Source organism: Anomaloglossus baeobatrachus, chromosome 6 (genome assembly GCF_048569485.1).
Source record: "Anomaloglossus baeobatrachus isolate aAnoBae1 chromosome 6, aAnoBae1.hap1, whole genome shotgun sequence".
Lineage (NCBI taxonomy): Eukaryota > Metazoa > Chordata > Amphibia > Anura > Aromobatidae > Anomaloglossus > Anomaloglossus baeobatrachus.
In genome coordinates this window covers 43,071,630-43,090,071 of record NC_134358.1, presented here as the reverse complement: position 1 = coordinate 43,090,071, position 18,442 = coordinate 43,071,630, and the positions used below count along the sequence as shown (strand labels likewise).

The following is an 18,442-nucleotide window of genomic DNA, read 5'->3' as shown; positions in this document are numbered from 1 at the left end:
CTGGATATGGACAGGAACTTGAACACACTGTCGTATACGCTGATCCAGCACCCCAAACATGCTCAAGGGGTGACATGTCTGGTGAGTATGCTGCCATGCAAGAACTGGGATGTATCAGCTTCCAGGAGTTGCGCACAGATCTTTGCACCGTGGGGCCATGCATTATCATGCCACAACATGAGGTGATGGTCGTGGATGAGGCACAACAATGGCCTCATGATCTCATCACGATATCTCTGTGCATTCAAAAGGGCATCAATAAAATGCACGTGTTCGATGTCCATACCGTAACCTCACCACCACCATGGGCCAGTTGATTCACAACATTGACATCAGCAAACCACTCATCTGCATAACACCATACACACAGTTTTCCATCTGCCCTGTGCAGTGACAATCGTGATTCACCCATGAAGAGAACACGTTTCCACTATGGCAGATGCCATCGAATGTGAGCATTTGCCCACTCAAGTCAGTTACGTCGACAACCTGCAGTCAGGTGGCGACCCCAGATGAGGACGACGAGCAGCAAATGAGCTTCCCGGAGACTGTTTCTGACACTTTGTGCAGAACGTCTTTGGTTATGCACCAATTGTTGCAGTCGCTGTCCGGGTGGCCGGTCTCAGACGATCTTGGAAGTGAAGCTTCTGGATGTGGAGGTCCTAGGCTGGTGCGGTTACACGTGGTGTGTGGTTGTGAGGCCGGTTGGATTTTCTGCCAAATTCTCTGAAACGCCTTTGGACACAACTTATGGTAGAGAAATAAACATTAAATTCATGGGGAACAGCTCTAGTGGACATTCCTGCAGTCAACATCACAACTGCATGACATCTGTGGCATTCTGCTGCGCGATAAAACTGCACAATTTAGAGTGACCTTTTATTGTGGCCAGCCTAAGGCACACCTGTGCAAAAATCATGCAGTCTAATCAGCATCTTGATTTGTCACACCCGTGAGGTGGATGGATTATCTCGGCAAAGGAGAAGCGCTCACTAACACAGATTTAAGCGGGCTTTACACTCTACGATTTCGCTACAGCGATCTCGTTGGGGTCATGGATTTTGTGACGCACATCCGGCCGCTGTAGCGATCTCGTTGTGTGTGACTCCTAGGAGCGATTTTGGATCGTTGCAAAAACGTCCAAAATCGCTCCTCGTTGACATGGGGGTCCATTCTCAATTATCGCTGCTGTCGCGTGGGCGAAGTTGATCCTCGTCCCTGCGGCAGCACACATCGCTACGTGTGACGCCGCAGGAACGAGGAACCTCTCCTTACCTGCCACACGCCAGCAATGAGGAAGGAGGTGGGCGGGATGTTCGTCCGGCTCATCTCCGCCCCTCCGCTTTGATTGGGCGCCCGCTTAGTGACGTCGCTGTGACGTCGAGCGAACCGCCCCATTAGAAAGGAGGCGGTTCGCTAGTCACAGTGACGTCGCCGAGCAGGTAAGTAGTGTGACGCTGCTGTAGTGATAATGTTCGCTACGGCAGCGATCTTCACATATCGCCAAAACAATAGTGGCGGGTGCAATCACGCTCGCCATCGCTAGCATCGGCTAGCGATGTTGCAGCGTGTAAAGCCACCCTTAGGGCGGCTTTGCACACTACGACATCGCAGGTGCGATGTCGGTGGGGTCAAATTGAAAGTGACGCACATCCGGCATCGCATGCGACATCGTAGTGTGTAAAGCCTAGATGATACGATTTACGAGCGCAAAATCGTTGTAATCGTATCATCGCTGCAGCGTCGGCGTAATCCATAATTACGCTGATGCGACGGTCCGATGTGGTTCCTCGTTCCTGCGGCAGCACACATCGCTGTGTGTGAAGCCGCAGGAGCGAGGAACATCTCCTACCGGCGTCACCGCGGCTTCCGTTGGATATGCAGAAGGAAGGAGGTGGGCAGGATGTTTACATCCTGCTCATCTCCGCCCCTCCGCCGCTATTGGTCGCCTGCCGTGTGACGTCGTTATGACGCCGCACGACCCGCCCCCTTAGGAAGGAGGCGGGGCGACGGCCAGAGCAACGGTCGCAGGGCGGGTGAGTACGTGTGACGCTGCTGTAGCGATAATTTTCGCTACGCCAGCTATCACACGATATCGTACCTGCGACGGGGGCGGGGACTATCGCATGCGACATCGCAGCATCGGCTTGCGATGTCGCAACGTGCAAAGCCCGCCTTAGACAAATTTGTGAACAATATTTGAGAGCAAAGGCCTTTTGTGTTCATAGAAAAACTGTTAGATCTTTGAGTTCAGCTCTTGAAAAATGGGAGCAAAAATAAAAGTGTTGTGTTTATACTTTGTTCAGTGTAGGAACCTACAAGTGGCTCTCACTGTAATTTCCCGAGTAGTCCTTGATATCATATGTGATGTAACCAGTTAATGCTTTTTATTTAAAGAGTCGGCCGTTCCACCATGAAGAGTTCACATTGAATAAATAGAGGTAGAGGGAAATGAGGCGCCTTGCTTCAGAAATATCATCATACAGCGCACAGAATTTAGAAGAATGAAAACTTTTTAAGATGTCCATTTGCAGCTCATCTGGAGGGTCTCAGATAAGACTTTTCTTCTAGAATGATGGAAATTTCTCAATTCAGGAGGAAGAAGTCTGATGGATAGACGGCTGCGGTTATGCTGAAAAACAAAATGATGTCATGAATGTAGACGGATATGTATCAAGCGGGATTAAAATTAAGGTGAATTACTCAGATTAAAATCAATCATTCTGGATATCTGAATTGCAAAGTTTGTTAAAAATAGCACAATCCAAGTGTGTGATTCGCCTCCAGCACCACGTCTATGCCACGCACGTGTGTCTCAGGTGCTGGACACAAGCTGTAAGTTGTTCACACATGCACTGGACAATCACACGTATGTCACATATTGCACAAATGCCACATCACACTGTATATCTGCACCACAGACTACACTATACAAGCACTATTCATACATAGGGCACAAGCAAGCTTGTTTTCAAAGGTCCAGGAAACAGGTCCCACAGCCCTTGCATTTTAGTGATCAGATTCGTTTCGCTAGTTGGCTCTCTGCTGCTGACACCATTCTGAGAACTCACTGAACAATGCATTAAACCATCAGGGACACAACAACACAACGCTATGGGCACAACATAACCCACCAACCATAGGCCCAATATGACCCACCAACCTTAGGCCCAATATGACCCACCAACCATAGGCCCAATATGACCCACCAATCATGGGCACAAAATGACCCACCAATCATGAGCACAAAATGACCCACCAATCATGAGCACAAAATGACCCACCAATCATGGGCACAAAATGACCCACCAATCATGAGCACAAAATGACCCACCAATCATGGGCACAAAATGACCCACCAACCATGGGCACAAAATGACCCACCAATCATGGGCACAAAATGACCCACCAATCATGGGCACAAAATGACCCACCAATCATAGGCAAAACATGCCCCACTAATCATGGTTACAACATAATCCACCAATCAAAGACCCAATATCACCCACCAATCAAGGTTCAATATGACCCACCAATCCTGGGCACAACATATCCATTATAGGCACAACTTGACCCACTAATCATCGACACAACATGAACCACCAATCATGGGTACAACATGATCCACCTGTCATGGGTAAAACATGACCCACCAATTATCGACACAACATGAACCACCAATTGTTGGTACAACCTGACCCACCAAACATGCGTATAACATGATCCATCAATTATGGGCACATCGTGACCCACCAATAATAAGCACAACTTGACCCACGAATAATGGGTACAACATGACCCACCAATCGTAAACACAAAATGACCCACCAATCATGGATACAACCTGACCTACCAGTCATGGGTACAGCATGACCCACTAATCAAAGGCACTACATGACCCATCAATCATGGCTAAACATAATCCAACAATCATAGACCTAATAGAACCCACCAATCATGGGTACAATACGAACCGCCAATCATAGGCCCAATGTGATCCACCAATCATGGGTACAACATGAAACACCAAAGATAAGCACAACATAACCTATCAATCATAGATACACACGATCCACCAATAATCATAGGCCCAATATGACCCACCAATCATAAGCACAACGTGATCCACCAATCATGGGTACAACATGACCCACCAATCATAGGAACAATATGACTCACCAATCATAAGCATAACATGACCCATCAATCATGAGTACACATGATCCAACAAAAATAGGCACAACATGAACCACCAATCAGGGTAACAAGATGAACAACCCACTAATCATGAGTATAATATAAATCAAGAATCATGGTCTAAATATGAGCCACCAATTATTGGCACAACATGAACCACCTACTCTGGGCACAACAAAAACTACTAATCTTTGGAACAACATGAAGTACCAATCAGGGACACAACATAAAGCAGATGTTACGGGCACAACATGAAGTGCCAATCAGGGGTGCAACATAATTCAGAAGTCAATGGCACAACATAAAGCAGAAGTTAGGCACACAACATTTTTTGTAACTCCTTTAAACTACAGTACAGATAGTCCAGATAATCTATTGCCACTTTTCATCTCTGGTCGGTGAAATGAGGGGCAAAATTCCAAATGTATAATTAGGACTTATCAGCGATTTGTTGTTTATTTTATTGGTCACTTATGGAATATAGTGTTTTATGTCATAATTGTCTGCATTCGGAATGCACCTGTAATTGTGGTGTTTGGTCGTTGAATAAGTTAAGAATGTGGGGCTTGGAATAAAACAGGTTGTATACTAGTGACTAGAGATGAGCGGACTCGTGGAAGTTCGGTTCGGTTGGTTCAGGCGGACTTTAGATAAAGTTCGGTTTGGGACCCCGACTTATCCCTGAACCTCAACGGAAGTCACTAATTGGGCACTTCTGGTCTCCGCCTACATTCAGCCAGCCAGTAAAAGAACACTTCCGGTGGAGGGTGGGCAGGGTTTTTCCATTTTTTGATTTGGTGCACACTACATCCGATCACACTGTTGTTACCCCCAGTGCGAACCGATCAGACACTGCAAGCGGGTCGCACTGAGCTGAGGTCCGAGTGTACCCAATTACTCAGATGCTCACATGACTGGTCTGCATACATAAAGCACCCGAAATCCGATTGTATTTTTAAAAGTCTGTGTTCGGTAGAAAAAGTTTTAAAAAAAAATATATATATATTTAAAAAAATTAATCACCAGTTTAGAAATCAAGGAATAAAAAAACTCAACTATTAAATATCACAAAGTAAAAAAAATATTTCACCCGTATGGTAAACAAAATGAAAAATAATGGCCAAATTGCTTTTTTTAGTCACACCTCTCACTCTTTATCTCAGAGGAGTGATGGATTGGGCAGCTGGTTTTCAATACCTCTCTATTGAAAGGAAATGCATGCCCAGACAAACTGAGAGTGCATGTATATTGGGAATAAACATATTGGGAAAGAACTTACAAACTTCTGGTACTGTCTTTATGTTAGACCATTTGGGATGCCGTTTAGGACACCAATTGGTCCCACACTTATAGGATAATTTGAGCAGGTGCTAGGTGTAGGACCTTCAACTATAAGACATTTATGACATATCCTTCCGATAACCATCGTATCTGCTCACCATTCCTGTGTGATGTCTGGTCTCTTGTTCGGCCAACGATGTCCACTGTTACGTGACTATCGAGCTCATTACTGTGACACGCTGTTGGTGGATCCACAATTAGTCCACTGTCTGGATTGTAATCCCTGAATGTGAAACAAGCGGGAAGATAATGTATGACTACGTGTCCTCTACCTTCCAAACACATGCATTGAATCTGTCATTTCACTCACAAAATTAAAGGGAATCTGTTAGCAGATTTTTAGTACCTCATTTGAGAGCAGCATGACGTAAGCAAAGAGGCTCTGAATCCAACGATGTATGACTAAAGGGTACTTTACACGCTGCGACATCGCTAGCGATTGCTAGCGATGTCGCGAGCGATAGCACCCGCCCCCGTCGTTCCTGCGATATGTGGTGATCGCTGCCGTAGCGAATAACATCGCTACTGCGGCGTCACATGCACATACCTGTTCAGCGACGTCGCTGTTGCTGCCGAACAATCCCTCCTTCAAGGGGGAGGTGCGTTCGGCGTCACAGCGATGTCACAAAACGGCCGCCCAATAGAAGTGGAGGGGCGGAGGTGAGCGGGCGGAACATGCCGCGCACCTCCTTCCTTCCTCATTGCCAGTGGATGTAGGTAAGGAGATGTTCGTCGTTCCTGTGGTGTCATACACCGCGATGTGTGATGCTGCAGGAACGACGAACAACCAGCGGCATGCACCACCAACGATATTATGAAAAGGAGCGACGTGTCAACGATCAACGATTTTTGACGTTTTTGCGATCGTTGATGGTCGCTCCTTGGTATCACACACTGCGATGTCGCTAACGACGCCAGATGTGCGTCACTAACGACGTGACCCCGACGATATATCGTTAGCGATGTTGCAGCGTGTAAAGCACCCTTTAGATTACTAGGTGGAGGCGTTCTGATACAATCAGAATTTTAAATTTTGCATGTAGCAGAGCTGAGAAAGCTGCCCACACCAGGCTTTCAGTGTACATTTCTATAGACAGAAGCTGATAATCACACAAGGGGGTGGAGTCAGACTACAGCTCACAACTGCTGAGATCCACTAATGATAAAGCTAAGAGGCTTAAGCTAACATTTCAGGTAAACAAAAACACAATTTCTGATAAGAGATGTGGGGCTAAATTCTCTGTCTTAACTCTTACAGCATGCTGTCTTCAGATTATATAGCAGAAACCTACTGACAAAGTCCCTTTAATTCTCTAAATGATTTTTTTTGCTGTAGATTTGAGAGTAATTCCACACTCTGCTCTGTCTATGGACATATAGACCAAGAATGGATGAAAATTGGAAAAACAGTCCATATTTTCTGATATGCAAAAAAAAAAAAGGACTGAATCAGACTTTTCACACAGATTTGTTTCTGCCATGTGTAAATAGGGCCACAACATCTGCACATAACCTCATAGTGCCTGGCTATATAGGGAAGATTCCTTGTATATTACCCACCTGTCCCCGAATATCGCACTGGCTGGCTGTATATTCACCTGTTCCCAGTCTGCTGTAGATGAAGAACCTGAACAAGATAACAAGGAGTGAACATATATTAAGGAATATTTAACACTTCTATATAGAGGTGAGTGCAATGCCGAGTCTATACAGTATGATAGATCACTCTATCTGAGTGATCAACTAATGCACCTATGCTTTAATGCTGTCATCTAGTGCCTCATTGACAACTGCATCACAGTGCCCAATGAATACTGCTTGATCACTCTTAAAATAAAAAAAAATAAAAAATCTTGCAATTTTCACAGTTGTTAGTCATTGTACAGAAGGAGGAGGTTGCTACAATTGAATCCTAGCACTCTCGTGGGGATGGACAGACCAGGGGAGATGTAAAACCAGAAATCCACAGGTCCTAAAACAGGTTAGTACTTGCCCTAGGCCTGACCCTGATTTATCCCTGCCTGACAGCTGAGGTTGGCACCCCAAGATCACATAATGGCACCTCTAATGGTCCTGTGTCACAGGGGTAACTTAGTAATTGGGAATAGGGGCTACTAAACTGGCCCTCAGGATAAGGGGCCCTAATGATCTTTTATCCCAGGGGTACTTCTGAAGGTGAAGAGGTCTGGACTACCAGCGTAGCCTTGACTCCTCATCAGCCGTAGGTCTAATACTCCCTCACCCCCAAACCACGAGAGGGCCAGGAATGGAGTGATAAATCCCACACAGAAAAACAGACTGGGGGAAACTCAAACTCACAGCAATCACTCACAGATGTATAGCCAAAACGTGCTCAGGAGGAAATAAAGAAAAGGAAGGAAATAATCATATGACAAGAGTATTTCCACAACACACAAGGATAGCATACAGATTCACCAGAAGCTGGATAACCATTCACATGGACTGAAATCGCGAAAGCTATTATCGGCATGGAGAGGATGATTCCACCATCTGTTAAAGGGGTGGTTCACCCATTTTTTTTATTTTCTGTATGAGCTCTACTTACCTTTCTAGGCGTCTTCTCCATTGGCTTCTGTTTCCAGTTCTGGCACTGAGCGGCGCTATCCTGCACGCTCAGTGCCGGTCACATGACCCCCTGGAGCTGTGGCCGCCGGCATCCTCTGACGTCCCGGCATTTCCGGGCTCTCAAACAAGACGGGTACGTCACAGGATGCCGGCGCCACTCAGATTGAGTGACAGGGCTGTGGGCGGTGACTACCGCACGTCACAGCTCAGCATCGAGGGGAGGATCCGGAGGACGTTTGTGTGGAGCCGGCTAGCGTCCTGCAGATGGTGACTGAGGCTGAGGCACGGGGCGCCAGTGTGCAGTACAGGGGCGGGGGTCTTCAGCTGAATCCCCCCCTGCACGTAAGTATGTGATCACACTGTCCACCCGCCCGCTCTGCTGCGATGTCAGGAGAGCGGCCGGTGTCGGGCAGTGTGATCATCTGCTCCTCCCAGCAGCAAGACACTGACAGGCATGTCACCGCTGTGCTCTGCCACCTGTCCTGCTGCATGGGACCAACTGTCTGCACTCTGTCACCTGCACCACAAGTCACAGAGTGGAGACAGTTGGTGACAGAGCACCTCTGCCCCCCCCCTTCTCCCCCCTCTCTCTCTTCTCCCCCCCTCTCTCTCTTCTCCCCCCTCTCTCTCTTCTCCCCCCCGCTCTTTCCCCACTCTCTTCTCTCCCCCCACTCTTCTCCCCCTCCCCTCTTCCCCATCTTCTCTGCCCCCCTCTTATCCCTCTCTCCTCTCCCCTCTCTTTTCCCTCGCTCTCTTCCCCCCTCGCTCTCTTTTCCTCCCCCCGCGCTCTCTTTTCCTCCCCCCTGCGCTCTCTTTTCCTCCCTCCTGCGCTCTCTTTTCCTTCCCCCTGCGCTCTCTTTTCCTTCCCCCTGCGCTCTCTTTTCCTCCCCCCTCGCTCTCTTTTCCTCCCCCCTCGCTCTCTTTTCCTCCCCCCTCGCTCTCTTTTCCTCCCCCTCGCTCTCTTTTCCTCCCCCCTCGCTCTCTTTTCCTCCCCCCTCGCTCTCTTTTCCTCCCCCCTCGCTCTCTTTTCCTCCCCCCCTCGCTTTCTTTTCCTCCCCCCTCGCTCTCTTTTCCTCCCCCCTCGCTTTCTTTTCCTCCCCCCTCGCTCTCTTTTCCTCCCCCCTCGCTCTCTTTTCCTCCCCCCTCGCTCTCTTTTCCTCCCCCCTCGCTCTCTTTTCCTCCCCCCCTCGCTTTCTTTTCCTCCCCCCTCGCTCTCTTTTCCTCCCCCCTCGCTTTCTTTTCCTCCCCCCTCGCTCTCTTTTCCTCCCCCCTCGCTCTCTTCTCCCCCCCTCGCTCTCTTCTCCCCCCCTCGCTCTCTTCTCCCCCCGCTCGCTCTCTTTCCCCCCCGCTCGCTCTCTTTTCCTCCCCCTCGCGCTCTCTTTTCCTCCCCCCTGCGCTCTCTTTTCCTCCCCCCCTCGCTCTTTTCCTCCCCCCTCGCTCTTTTCCTCCCCCCTCGATCTCTTTTCCTCCCCCCTCGCTCTCTTTTCCTCCCCCCTCGCTCTCTTTTCCTCCCCCCTCGCTCTCTTTTCCTCCCCCTCGCTCTCTTTTCCTCCCCCCTCGCTCTCTTTTCCTCCCCCCTCGCTCTCTTTTCCTCCCCCCCTCGCTTTCTTTTCCTCCCCCCTCGCTCTCTTTTCCTCCCCCCTCGCTCTCTTTTCCTCCCCCCTCGATCTCTTTTCCTCCCCCCTCGCTCTCTTCTCCCCCCCCTCGCTCTCTTCTCCCCCCCGCTCGCTCTCTTTTCCTCCCCCCCTCGCTCTCTTTTCCTCCCCCCTCGCTCTCTTTTCCTCCCCCCCTCGCTCTCTTTTCCTCCCCCCCTCGCTCTCTTTTCCTCCCCCCCTCGCTTTCTTTTCCTCCCCCTCACTTTCTTTTCCTCCCCCCTCGCTCTCTTTTCCTCCCCCCCTCGCTTTCTTTTCCTCCCCCCTCGCTCTCTTTTCCTCCCCGCTCGCTTTCTTTCCCCCCCCCCTCGCTCTCTCTCTTTTCCCTCGCTCTCTCCTGGTATGGTCAGTACAGAAATCTCTCCATCGTGGAGGGGTGAGAGGGAGTAATAAACATGGAGTCCCTACTGTGTCTGTGTATTTATTTCTAATAAAGTATTTTTCTCTGTGTGGTCTTTTTTTTTTTAAACCCTTTATTGGAGATTCTTAATGGCCAGGTCAACCTTGGCCTGACATTAAGAATCTCGGGCTTTATACCAGCGGGTAAAACATAGCTGGTATTAACCCCTTATTACCCAGCGTGCCACCTGCCACCAGGGCCACTGGAAGAGTTGGATACAGCGCCAGAAGATGGCGCTTCTATGAAAGCCCGAAATTCATGGTGTCACGCCAATATTAGACATGGCCAACATGAATTTCTAGTAATGATAAAAAAAAAACAAAACACAACACACAGAAAAATATTTTTATTAGAAATAAAACACAACACAATTAGTGACTCCATCTTTATTGAAATAAACCCCCCTCTGCAGTAATCCTGGGTTAGGGTCCCGCGTCGTCCAATCCGGATCCAATATCATCTGATCGGTTTGCTGGAAGGCAAAGCGATCAGATGATGTGTCAGGTTAAAGGATGTGAATCACATCATACATCAGCTGATTATATAAAAGCCGATTATACAATCAGCTGATGCATCAGTAGAAAAAAATAAATAAATAAATACTCACGTCTGTGCTGATTACCGGAAGCTCCTGGAGCGATTGGATGAGAGTCTGATCCTGGCCAATCACTGCAGGAGCTGCCGGTAATCAGCTGATGAAGTCCCCTGACGGCAGGATCAGCTGATAGCCGGCCGGGCGCGAAAAAGCCGGCGAGACTACGATCAGCTGATGCGTCAGGTGACTGCATCAGGTGATCCACCGCCAGGTCCTGCAAGCTTCGTGCATGCACCGGGGAGACTGCACACAGCCGAAGCGGCGGGACCGAGACAGGGGCTGGAAGCAGGCATGGCACCGGGACCCTGCAGACAGGTGAGTATGACATACACACACACATACACACTCACTCACACACTGTATATATACACACATACACTGTATATACGCGCACACACACACTTTCTTCCCCTTGCTGTGTAGAGCTGCTGCTGTCTCTGTGTAATTGATCTCAGTGCATCCACTGGGAAGAGGCAGGGAGGAGGGTTTGGGTGGGAGCAGAGTGGGTGTATTAGACACAATGGGTGTGTTAGATAAGCTAGACACCGCCCTAGAGCCACAAAGAATTCTGGGACTTGTAGGAACTGAACACAGGAAGTCAGAGGAGAGATTAACCCCATCAGAGATGGAGCCAGCAATGAGCATGTGCTGCTAGTGCACAATGAAAGGTAATTTTGCTGAAAAAACATAATAGATGTGTTGAGGGGCACATATTAGCAAGATTTATCAGAAAAAAAAAAATCAGTTTTGGTAACTGGACAACTTATTTAAAGGGTGGAGGTGGCCGTAATAGCTCCAAAAATCCATGACCCTAGGAGCAATTCACAGGCTAGCAGAAATTAACTCCTGCTAGACCAATCATTAGTAAGCACACAACAGGTCGACGCCCGGCTCTAAGGCTAAGTTCACATTTCCGCTAAAATCTATCAGTCACAATCCGCTGCTCTTGTAAACAGCGGAATCCGTTTAGCGGATTCCGCTGCTCCCATAGACTTGTATGAGCAGCGGATTGTGACTGATGATGCTGCGTTGCACCCTCCGCCCGACTGATCAGTCGTGGAACGACTGACCGCCGGGCGGGGGGAACGCAGCATGTAACGTTTTTTGAGCAGCGAGATCCGTCGGATTTCGCTGCGCATGCTCTCTGGCTCCCTGCACACGTCACCAGCTTTGGTTGGTTACCCGATATTTACCCTGGTTACGGTGCAAGGAGCCAGCGCTAAGCGGTGTAGGCCCGTAACCAAGGTAAATATCGGGTAACCAAGGTAAACATCGGGTGCTTTGCTGTTACCCGATATTTAGGCTGGTTACGTGTGCAGGGAGGCCGACACTTCCCCGCTCGGCCCCGCCCCCTCCCGCACTCCGCACATGTATGTACACACACACACCTGTCCCCAGCCATGCAGACAAGCACTGACACCCTCGTCTGGCCCCGCCCCCTGCTCGGCTCCGCCCCCTCCTGCACTTTGCATGTGCACACACACACATACATACATACATACATGCACATACACACACTCACTCACACATACACTCACCTGTCCCCAGCCATGCAGACCGCAGCACTTCCACTGACATCCTCAGCGCCTGGCCCCGCCCCCAGCTCGGCTCCGCCCCCTCCCGCACTTTGCATGTGCACACACATACATACATACATACATACATACATACATACATACATGCACATACACACACTCACTCACTCACAGATACACTCACCTGTCCCCAGCCATGCAGACCGCAGCACTTCTACTGACATCCTCAGCGCCTGGCCCCGCCCCCCGCTCGGCTCTGCCCCAGAACTCCGCCCCCCGCACACAACGGAATCCGACAAAGAATTCTGTTCTTTGTCATCCGTTGTACAGCGTTGAACAGCGCATCAGTCACATGCGTCAAGCGACGCATGTGACTGATACAAATCAACGGAAATGTGAACTTAGCCTAAGTGAGCAGCTCAAGAACAGTAGATGGCGAATAAGACTCTGCAGTGTGAACATGGTAAGAAGTCGCAATGACACTCGGTGAGTTTAGAGCTGAACACCTTGTGATACCCTGAGTGTACTGAACTACAGACTAAGCTATAAACCAAGTGTAACACAAAAACAACGATAAACATAAATGAAGTGCACACAGGCAGAGGGTGTTACACAGCGCTAGGAACGTGCAAACACAGTCATACAGGAATGATGGAATACAAGAAACCAAAAAGAATAACAGAATACGTGGAAACCCTACCAAAACCTAAATGAGGCAAAATAGGAGATACCTGGGAAGAGATTCACACAAAAGGGCAGGGAATAGCAATGTCTCAGTAAGAAAAGCTGAACCATCCAGAAATATAGCCAGCACTGAGGCATGTAAGTAGTGAGTATAAATACACCCCCCCCCCAAAGTGTGCTTGGGCAAACAAAATGAGAAACTGCACACACCTGAATAGAAGCGAAACAGTATGGCAGAGAATAAAAAAGGACACAAAACAAGCTGTGATCCAACCAATAGGAAAACCGACGAAGAACCAGAGATCACTATTTAGAATCCCGGAGTGGAGCCATGACACAGGTAAGCTGTTACTTACTGTATATAGAGGTGCTATTAGTCATTGTACAGGAGGAGAAGGTGAGCTTTGACATCATCTATTGTGAATAGTGAATCAAGTGTTATCTACAATATATTGAGGTGTTATCAGTCATTGTATAGGGGAGGTCAGCAGTGACATAAACTTTTGTAAATGGTGGATCCTGTGATATCTAGAGTATATAGAGATGCTCTCAGTCATAATACAGGAGAATGAGGTGAGGTTTGACATTACTAATTGTGACTGATGAATCCTTTGTTATTTACTCTATACAGAGGTGTTATCAGTCATTGTAGTGGTGAAGGAGGTGAGCTGTGACATAATCTATTATGAATGGTGAAACCTGTGTTATCTACTCTATATAGAGGTATTATCAGTCATTGAACAGGAGGAGGTGAGCTGTGATATCACCTATTGCGAATGGTGGACCCTGTGCTATTTCCAATATATAGAGATTTATCTGATATAAATATATGTATATATATATGTATTATATATATACTGTGTGTTTATATATACACATATATATATATATATATATATATATATATATATATATATATATATATACTGTATACATAGGATTTATCAGGTAAAGTCCTCTTGCAAACAGAATGTTGTACTAATAAACAGGTCAAGGATTTGGAGAATGAATTGCAGGCCGATGTGTACTGAATTTACATATACACACACACACAAGTGCATCTCCATAAATTAGAATGTCATCTAAAATTTATTTTATTTAAGTAATTCAATACAAAAAGGAAACTCCATATATTATATAGAGCCATTACACACAGAATGATCTATTTCAAGTGTTTATTTCTGTTAATGTTGAAGATTATGGCTTACAGCCAATGAAAACCCAATAGTCATTATCTCAGAAAATTAGAATAATTTTGAAATGGTCCCTTAGTCTGGTTCAGTAGACTACACAATAATGGGGAAGACTGCTGACTTGACAGATGTCCACAAGGAGGGTAAGCCACAAAAGGTCATTGCTAAAGAAGCTGGCTGTTCACTGAGTGCTGTATCTAAACATATTAATGGAAAGTTGAGTGGAAGGAAAAAGTGTGGTAGAAAAAAGTGCACAAGTAACCGGATAACCGCAGCCTTGATAGGATCGTTAAGAAAAGGTCATTCAAAAATCTGGGACAGATTCACAAGGAGTGGACGCTGCTGGATTCAGTGCTTCAAGAGCCACACAGACGTATCCAGGACATGGGCTACAAGTGTCACATTCCTTGTGTCAGGCCACTCATGACCAATAGACAACGCCAGAAGCGTCTTACCTGGGCCAAGGAGAAAAAGAACTGGACTGTTCTCAGCGTCCAAGGTGATGTTTTCAGATGAAAATAATTTTTGCATTTCATTTGGAAATCGCGGTCCCAGAGTCTGGAGGAAGAGTGGAGAAACCACAATCCAAGCTGCTGAGGTCTGGTGTGAAGTGTCCACAATCAGTGATGCTTTGGGGAGCCATGTCATCTGCTGCTGTAGGTCCGCTGTGTTTCATCAAGACCAAAGTCAGCGCAGCCGTCTACCAGGAAATTTTACAGCACTTCATGCTTCCCTCTGCCGACAAGCTTTTTGCAGATGGAAATTTCATTTTCCAGCAGGACTTAGCCCCTGTCCACACTGCCAAAAGTGCCAATACCTGGTTTACTAAGCACAGTATCACTCTGCTTGATTGGCCAGCAAACTCGCCTGACCTAAACCCCATAGAGAATCTACGAGAGACGCCAGAGCCAACAATGCAGACGAGCTGAAGGCAGCTATCAAAGCCACCCGGGCTTCATAACACCTCAGCAGTGCCACAGGCTGATCGCCTCCATGCCACATTGCCGCATTGATGCAGTAATTCATGCAAAAGGAGCCCGACCAAGTATTGAGGCATTTACTGTACAGACTTTTCAGTAGCCACCAACATTTCTGAGTGTAAAATCATTTTTTCAGTTGGTCTTATATAATATTCTAATTTTCTGAGATAATGACTTTTGGGTTTTCATTGACTGTAAGCCATAATCATCAACATTAACAGAAATAAACACGTGAAATAGATCCCTCTGTATGTAATGACTCTACATAATATATAATAAACATGTAAAATATATCTCTCTGTGTGTAATGACTCTATAAAATAAATAGAAATAGATACTTCTGTGTGTAATGACTATATAATATATGGGAATAGATCCCTCTGTGTGTAATGACTCTATATAATATATAGAAATAGATCCCTCTGTGTGTAATGACTATATAATATATAGGAATAGATCCCTCTGTGTTTAATGACTCTATATAATATATAGAAATAGATCCCTCTGTGTAACGACTCTATATAATATATAGAAATATAGAAATAGATCCCTCTGTGTGTAACGACTCTATATAATATATAGAAATAGATCCCTCTGTGTGTAATGACTATATAATATATAGAAATAGATCCCTCTGTGTGTAATGACTCAATATAATATATAGGAATAGATCCCTCTGTGTGTAACGACTCTATATAATATATAGAAATAGATCCCTCTGTGTGTAATGACTCTATATAATATATAGCAATAGATCCCTCTGTGTGTAATGACTATATAATATATAGCAATAGATCCTTCTGTGTGTAATGACTCTATATAATATATAGCAATAGATCCTTCTGTGTGTAATGACTCTATATAATATATGTGTTTCACTTTTTTTATTGAATTACTGAAATAAATTAACTTTTTGATGATATTCTAATTTATTGCGATCCATATATATATATATAGTTGGCTTGAAGTGGAGCTTCAGTTTAGATGACCCTCTTGTACAACCTTCTACTTAGGTATGGTAGATGCTCTTTCACGAGACAGATCCAATCACTCATGATAGACTGTCTGTCCTCCATGACTGCAGCTTCCCATCCGTGCCTCCAGTATATGAAGGACATGCCTAACCAGCACCCCAGTATCCTACATCCGCCCTGTTAGTATCCCATGTCATATAATATCCATGGCCCACCTATAGTTCGCCTGTACACAATGACAATCACTCGCCATTTACTGATGTTCCCATCAGGTATAACAAAAACAATTCATTGAATGTAAAAGTTACTTGGCTGGAAACGTTTATTTTTATGACATTGATGTTTTTCCAGTGGCTCCAGGAGCGTTCAATATTAATTCTTTATTCTCTCAGATCTCAGCAGCGTTTGACACCATTGATTTCCTGGTTTTCACTGAGTCATCTTTGATTTCACGCCATTGTGTTAGAGCGGATTGCTTCCTTCTTTAGAAAGCTTTAAAGTTGGATTAGCACAATTTCTTCAGCTGAAAACTATAAATCTTCTTGCGCTTCTGTTCTTTACCCTCCAGGTATTCTTCTAATAATATACTACTAAGTGCAAAAGTTATACCGTACGATGTGTAATATCCATCCTTATGATACGTAAATGAGAGAGGTCCCATAGCCCAGAACATGATGATCTACCGCTATTGTCCCCCCTCGCAGGAACTAAACCCGTCACCAGTACCGCCTGTCCTAGTAATAGTGAGGTAGGCGTCCTTTTTAAAGAGATCCTACACTTTTGGAACATTCATTGCAGAAAACATGTATTTCTCCCAAAAAATTATTGCAATTACATATGTTTTGTTACATACAGATGTCTAGTTCCTTTGACTGTATTGGAACAACACACAAAAAAAGAAGCTGCAAAACAGGTAAATTGGACAAAATTTCACAGAAAAACCCAAAAATGGGCTGGACAAAATTGTTGTCACCTTTCAAAAAATGTGGGTAAACAACTTTATTTGACGCATATGATGCTCGTTCAAACTCACCTGTGGCAAGTAACAGAAGTGGACAATAAGAAAATCACACCTGAAACCAGATAAAAAGGGGAGAAGTTGACTCAATCTTAGCATTGTGAGTCTGTGCGTACCACACTAAGCATGGAGAACAGAAAGAGGAGAAGAGAACTGTTTGAGGACTTGAGAACCAAAAGTGTTGAAAAATATCAACAAACTCAAGGTTACAAGTCCATCTTGAGGTTCCTTTGTCTTCAGTGTACAACATAATCAAAAAGTGTACAACTGATTGCGCTGTAGTTAATCTCCCTGGACGTGGATGATAGAAGCAAATTGATAAAAGGTTTCAATGCAGGATAGTCTGAATGGTGGATAAGCCGCCCCAATCAAATTCCAAAGAAACTCAAGCTATCCTGAAGGCTTATGGGGCAGCAGTGTCAGTGAGACCTGTCCGTCAACATTTGAATGAAATGAAACGCTATGGAGGAGACCCAGGAGGATCCCACTGTCAACACAGACAAAAAAAAAACTAGACTACAGTTTTCCAAATTGTATGTGAGTAACCAAAATCCTTCTGAGAAACTGTCTTGTGGACAGATGAGACCAAGATAGAGCTTTTTGGTAAAAAAAAACCTTCATTCTACTGTTTACCGAAAACAGAGTAAGGCCTACAAGGAAAATAACACAAGACCTACAGTCAGGAATAGTGGAGGGTCAAAGATCTTTTGAGGCTGTTTTTCTGCCTCTGCCACTGGGTGCGTTGACTGTGTGCAAAAAATCATGAAATCTGAAGGCTGCCAAAGGATTTTGGGTGACAACGTAGTGGGCAGTGTCAGAAAGCTGGGTTTGCATCCAAGTCCTGGATTTTCCAGCAAGACAATGACCCAAAATATACTTCAAGAAGCACCCAGAATTAGTGGAAACAAAGCGCTGGAGAGTTCTGAAGTGGCAGCAAGGAGTCCGGATCTAAATCCCATTGAACACCTGTAGAGAGATCTTGGGAGAAGATGCCTTCAAATATGAGACTGTAACGCCTGGTCCCACCAGACCCCGGGGGGGAGCTCTCCCTCACATCTGCCCAGTCCCAGCATGGCTCCCACGTGCACTCCTGCCCCCACTCCCAGGCAGCGAAGGCCTTCCTCTTACCGGCCCCATGGCTCTGCAGACGCTGCTCCCACTCCTAGGCCTGCTGCAGTCTCCTCCTCACACAGAATTGCTGTAAGTGACTCTAGGCTGCGCGGAGGCCACGCCCCCTTTCTTAAAGTGACATGCCCCATTTTCTGGAAGTGACCTCAGAGGTCACCT

At 46.2% G+C, this 18,442-nt stretch overlaps 1 protein-coding gene across 5 annotated transcripts in view; it reads right to left on the bottom strand.

Annotated features, from left to right (window-relative positions):
- Window positions 1-2,344: 2,344 nt before the first annotated feature.
- The window catches only part of LOC142317006 (uncharacterized), a 378,054-nt gene continuing 361,956 nt past the window's right edge, over window positions 2,345-18,442 (bottom strand). For all 5 annotated transcript variants that reach the window (XR_012754656.1, XM_075352880.1, XM_075352879.1 and 2 more), the window contains 3 exons: window positions 7,099-7,165; window positions 5,637-5,761; window positions 2,345-2,632 (listed from right to left, as the gene is read on the bottom strand). Coding sequence is in view for 4 of the 5 variants with exons in the window: in XM_075352880.1 (XP_075208995.1) it covers window positions 2,628-2,632; window positions 5,637-5,761; window positions 7,099-7,165 (197 nt within the window). In the remaining variant the exon portion in view is untranslated. The remainder of the gene's footprint in view (window positions 2,633-5,636; window positions 5,762-7,098; window positions 7,166-18,442) is intronic.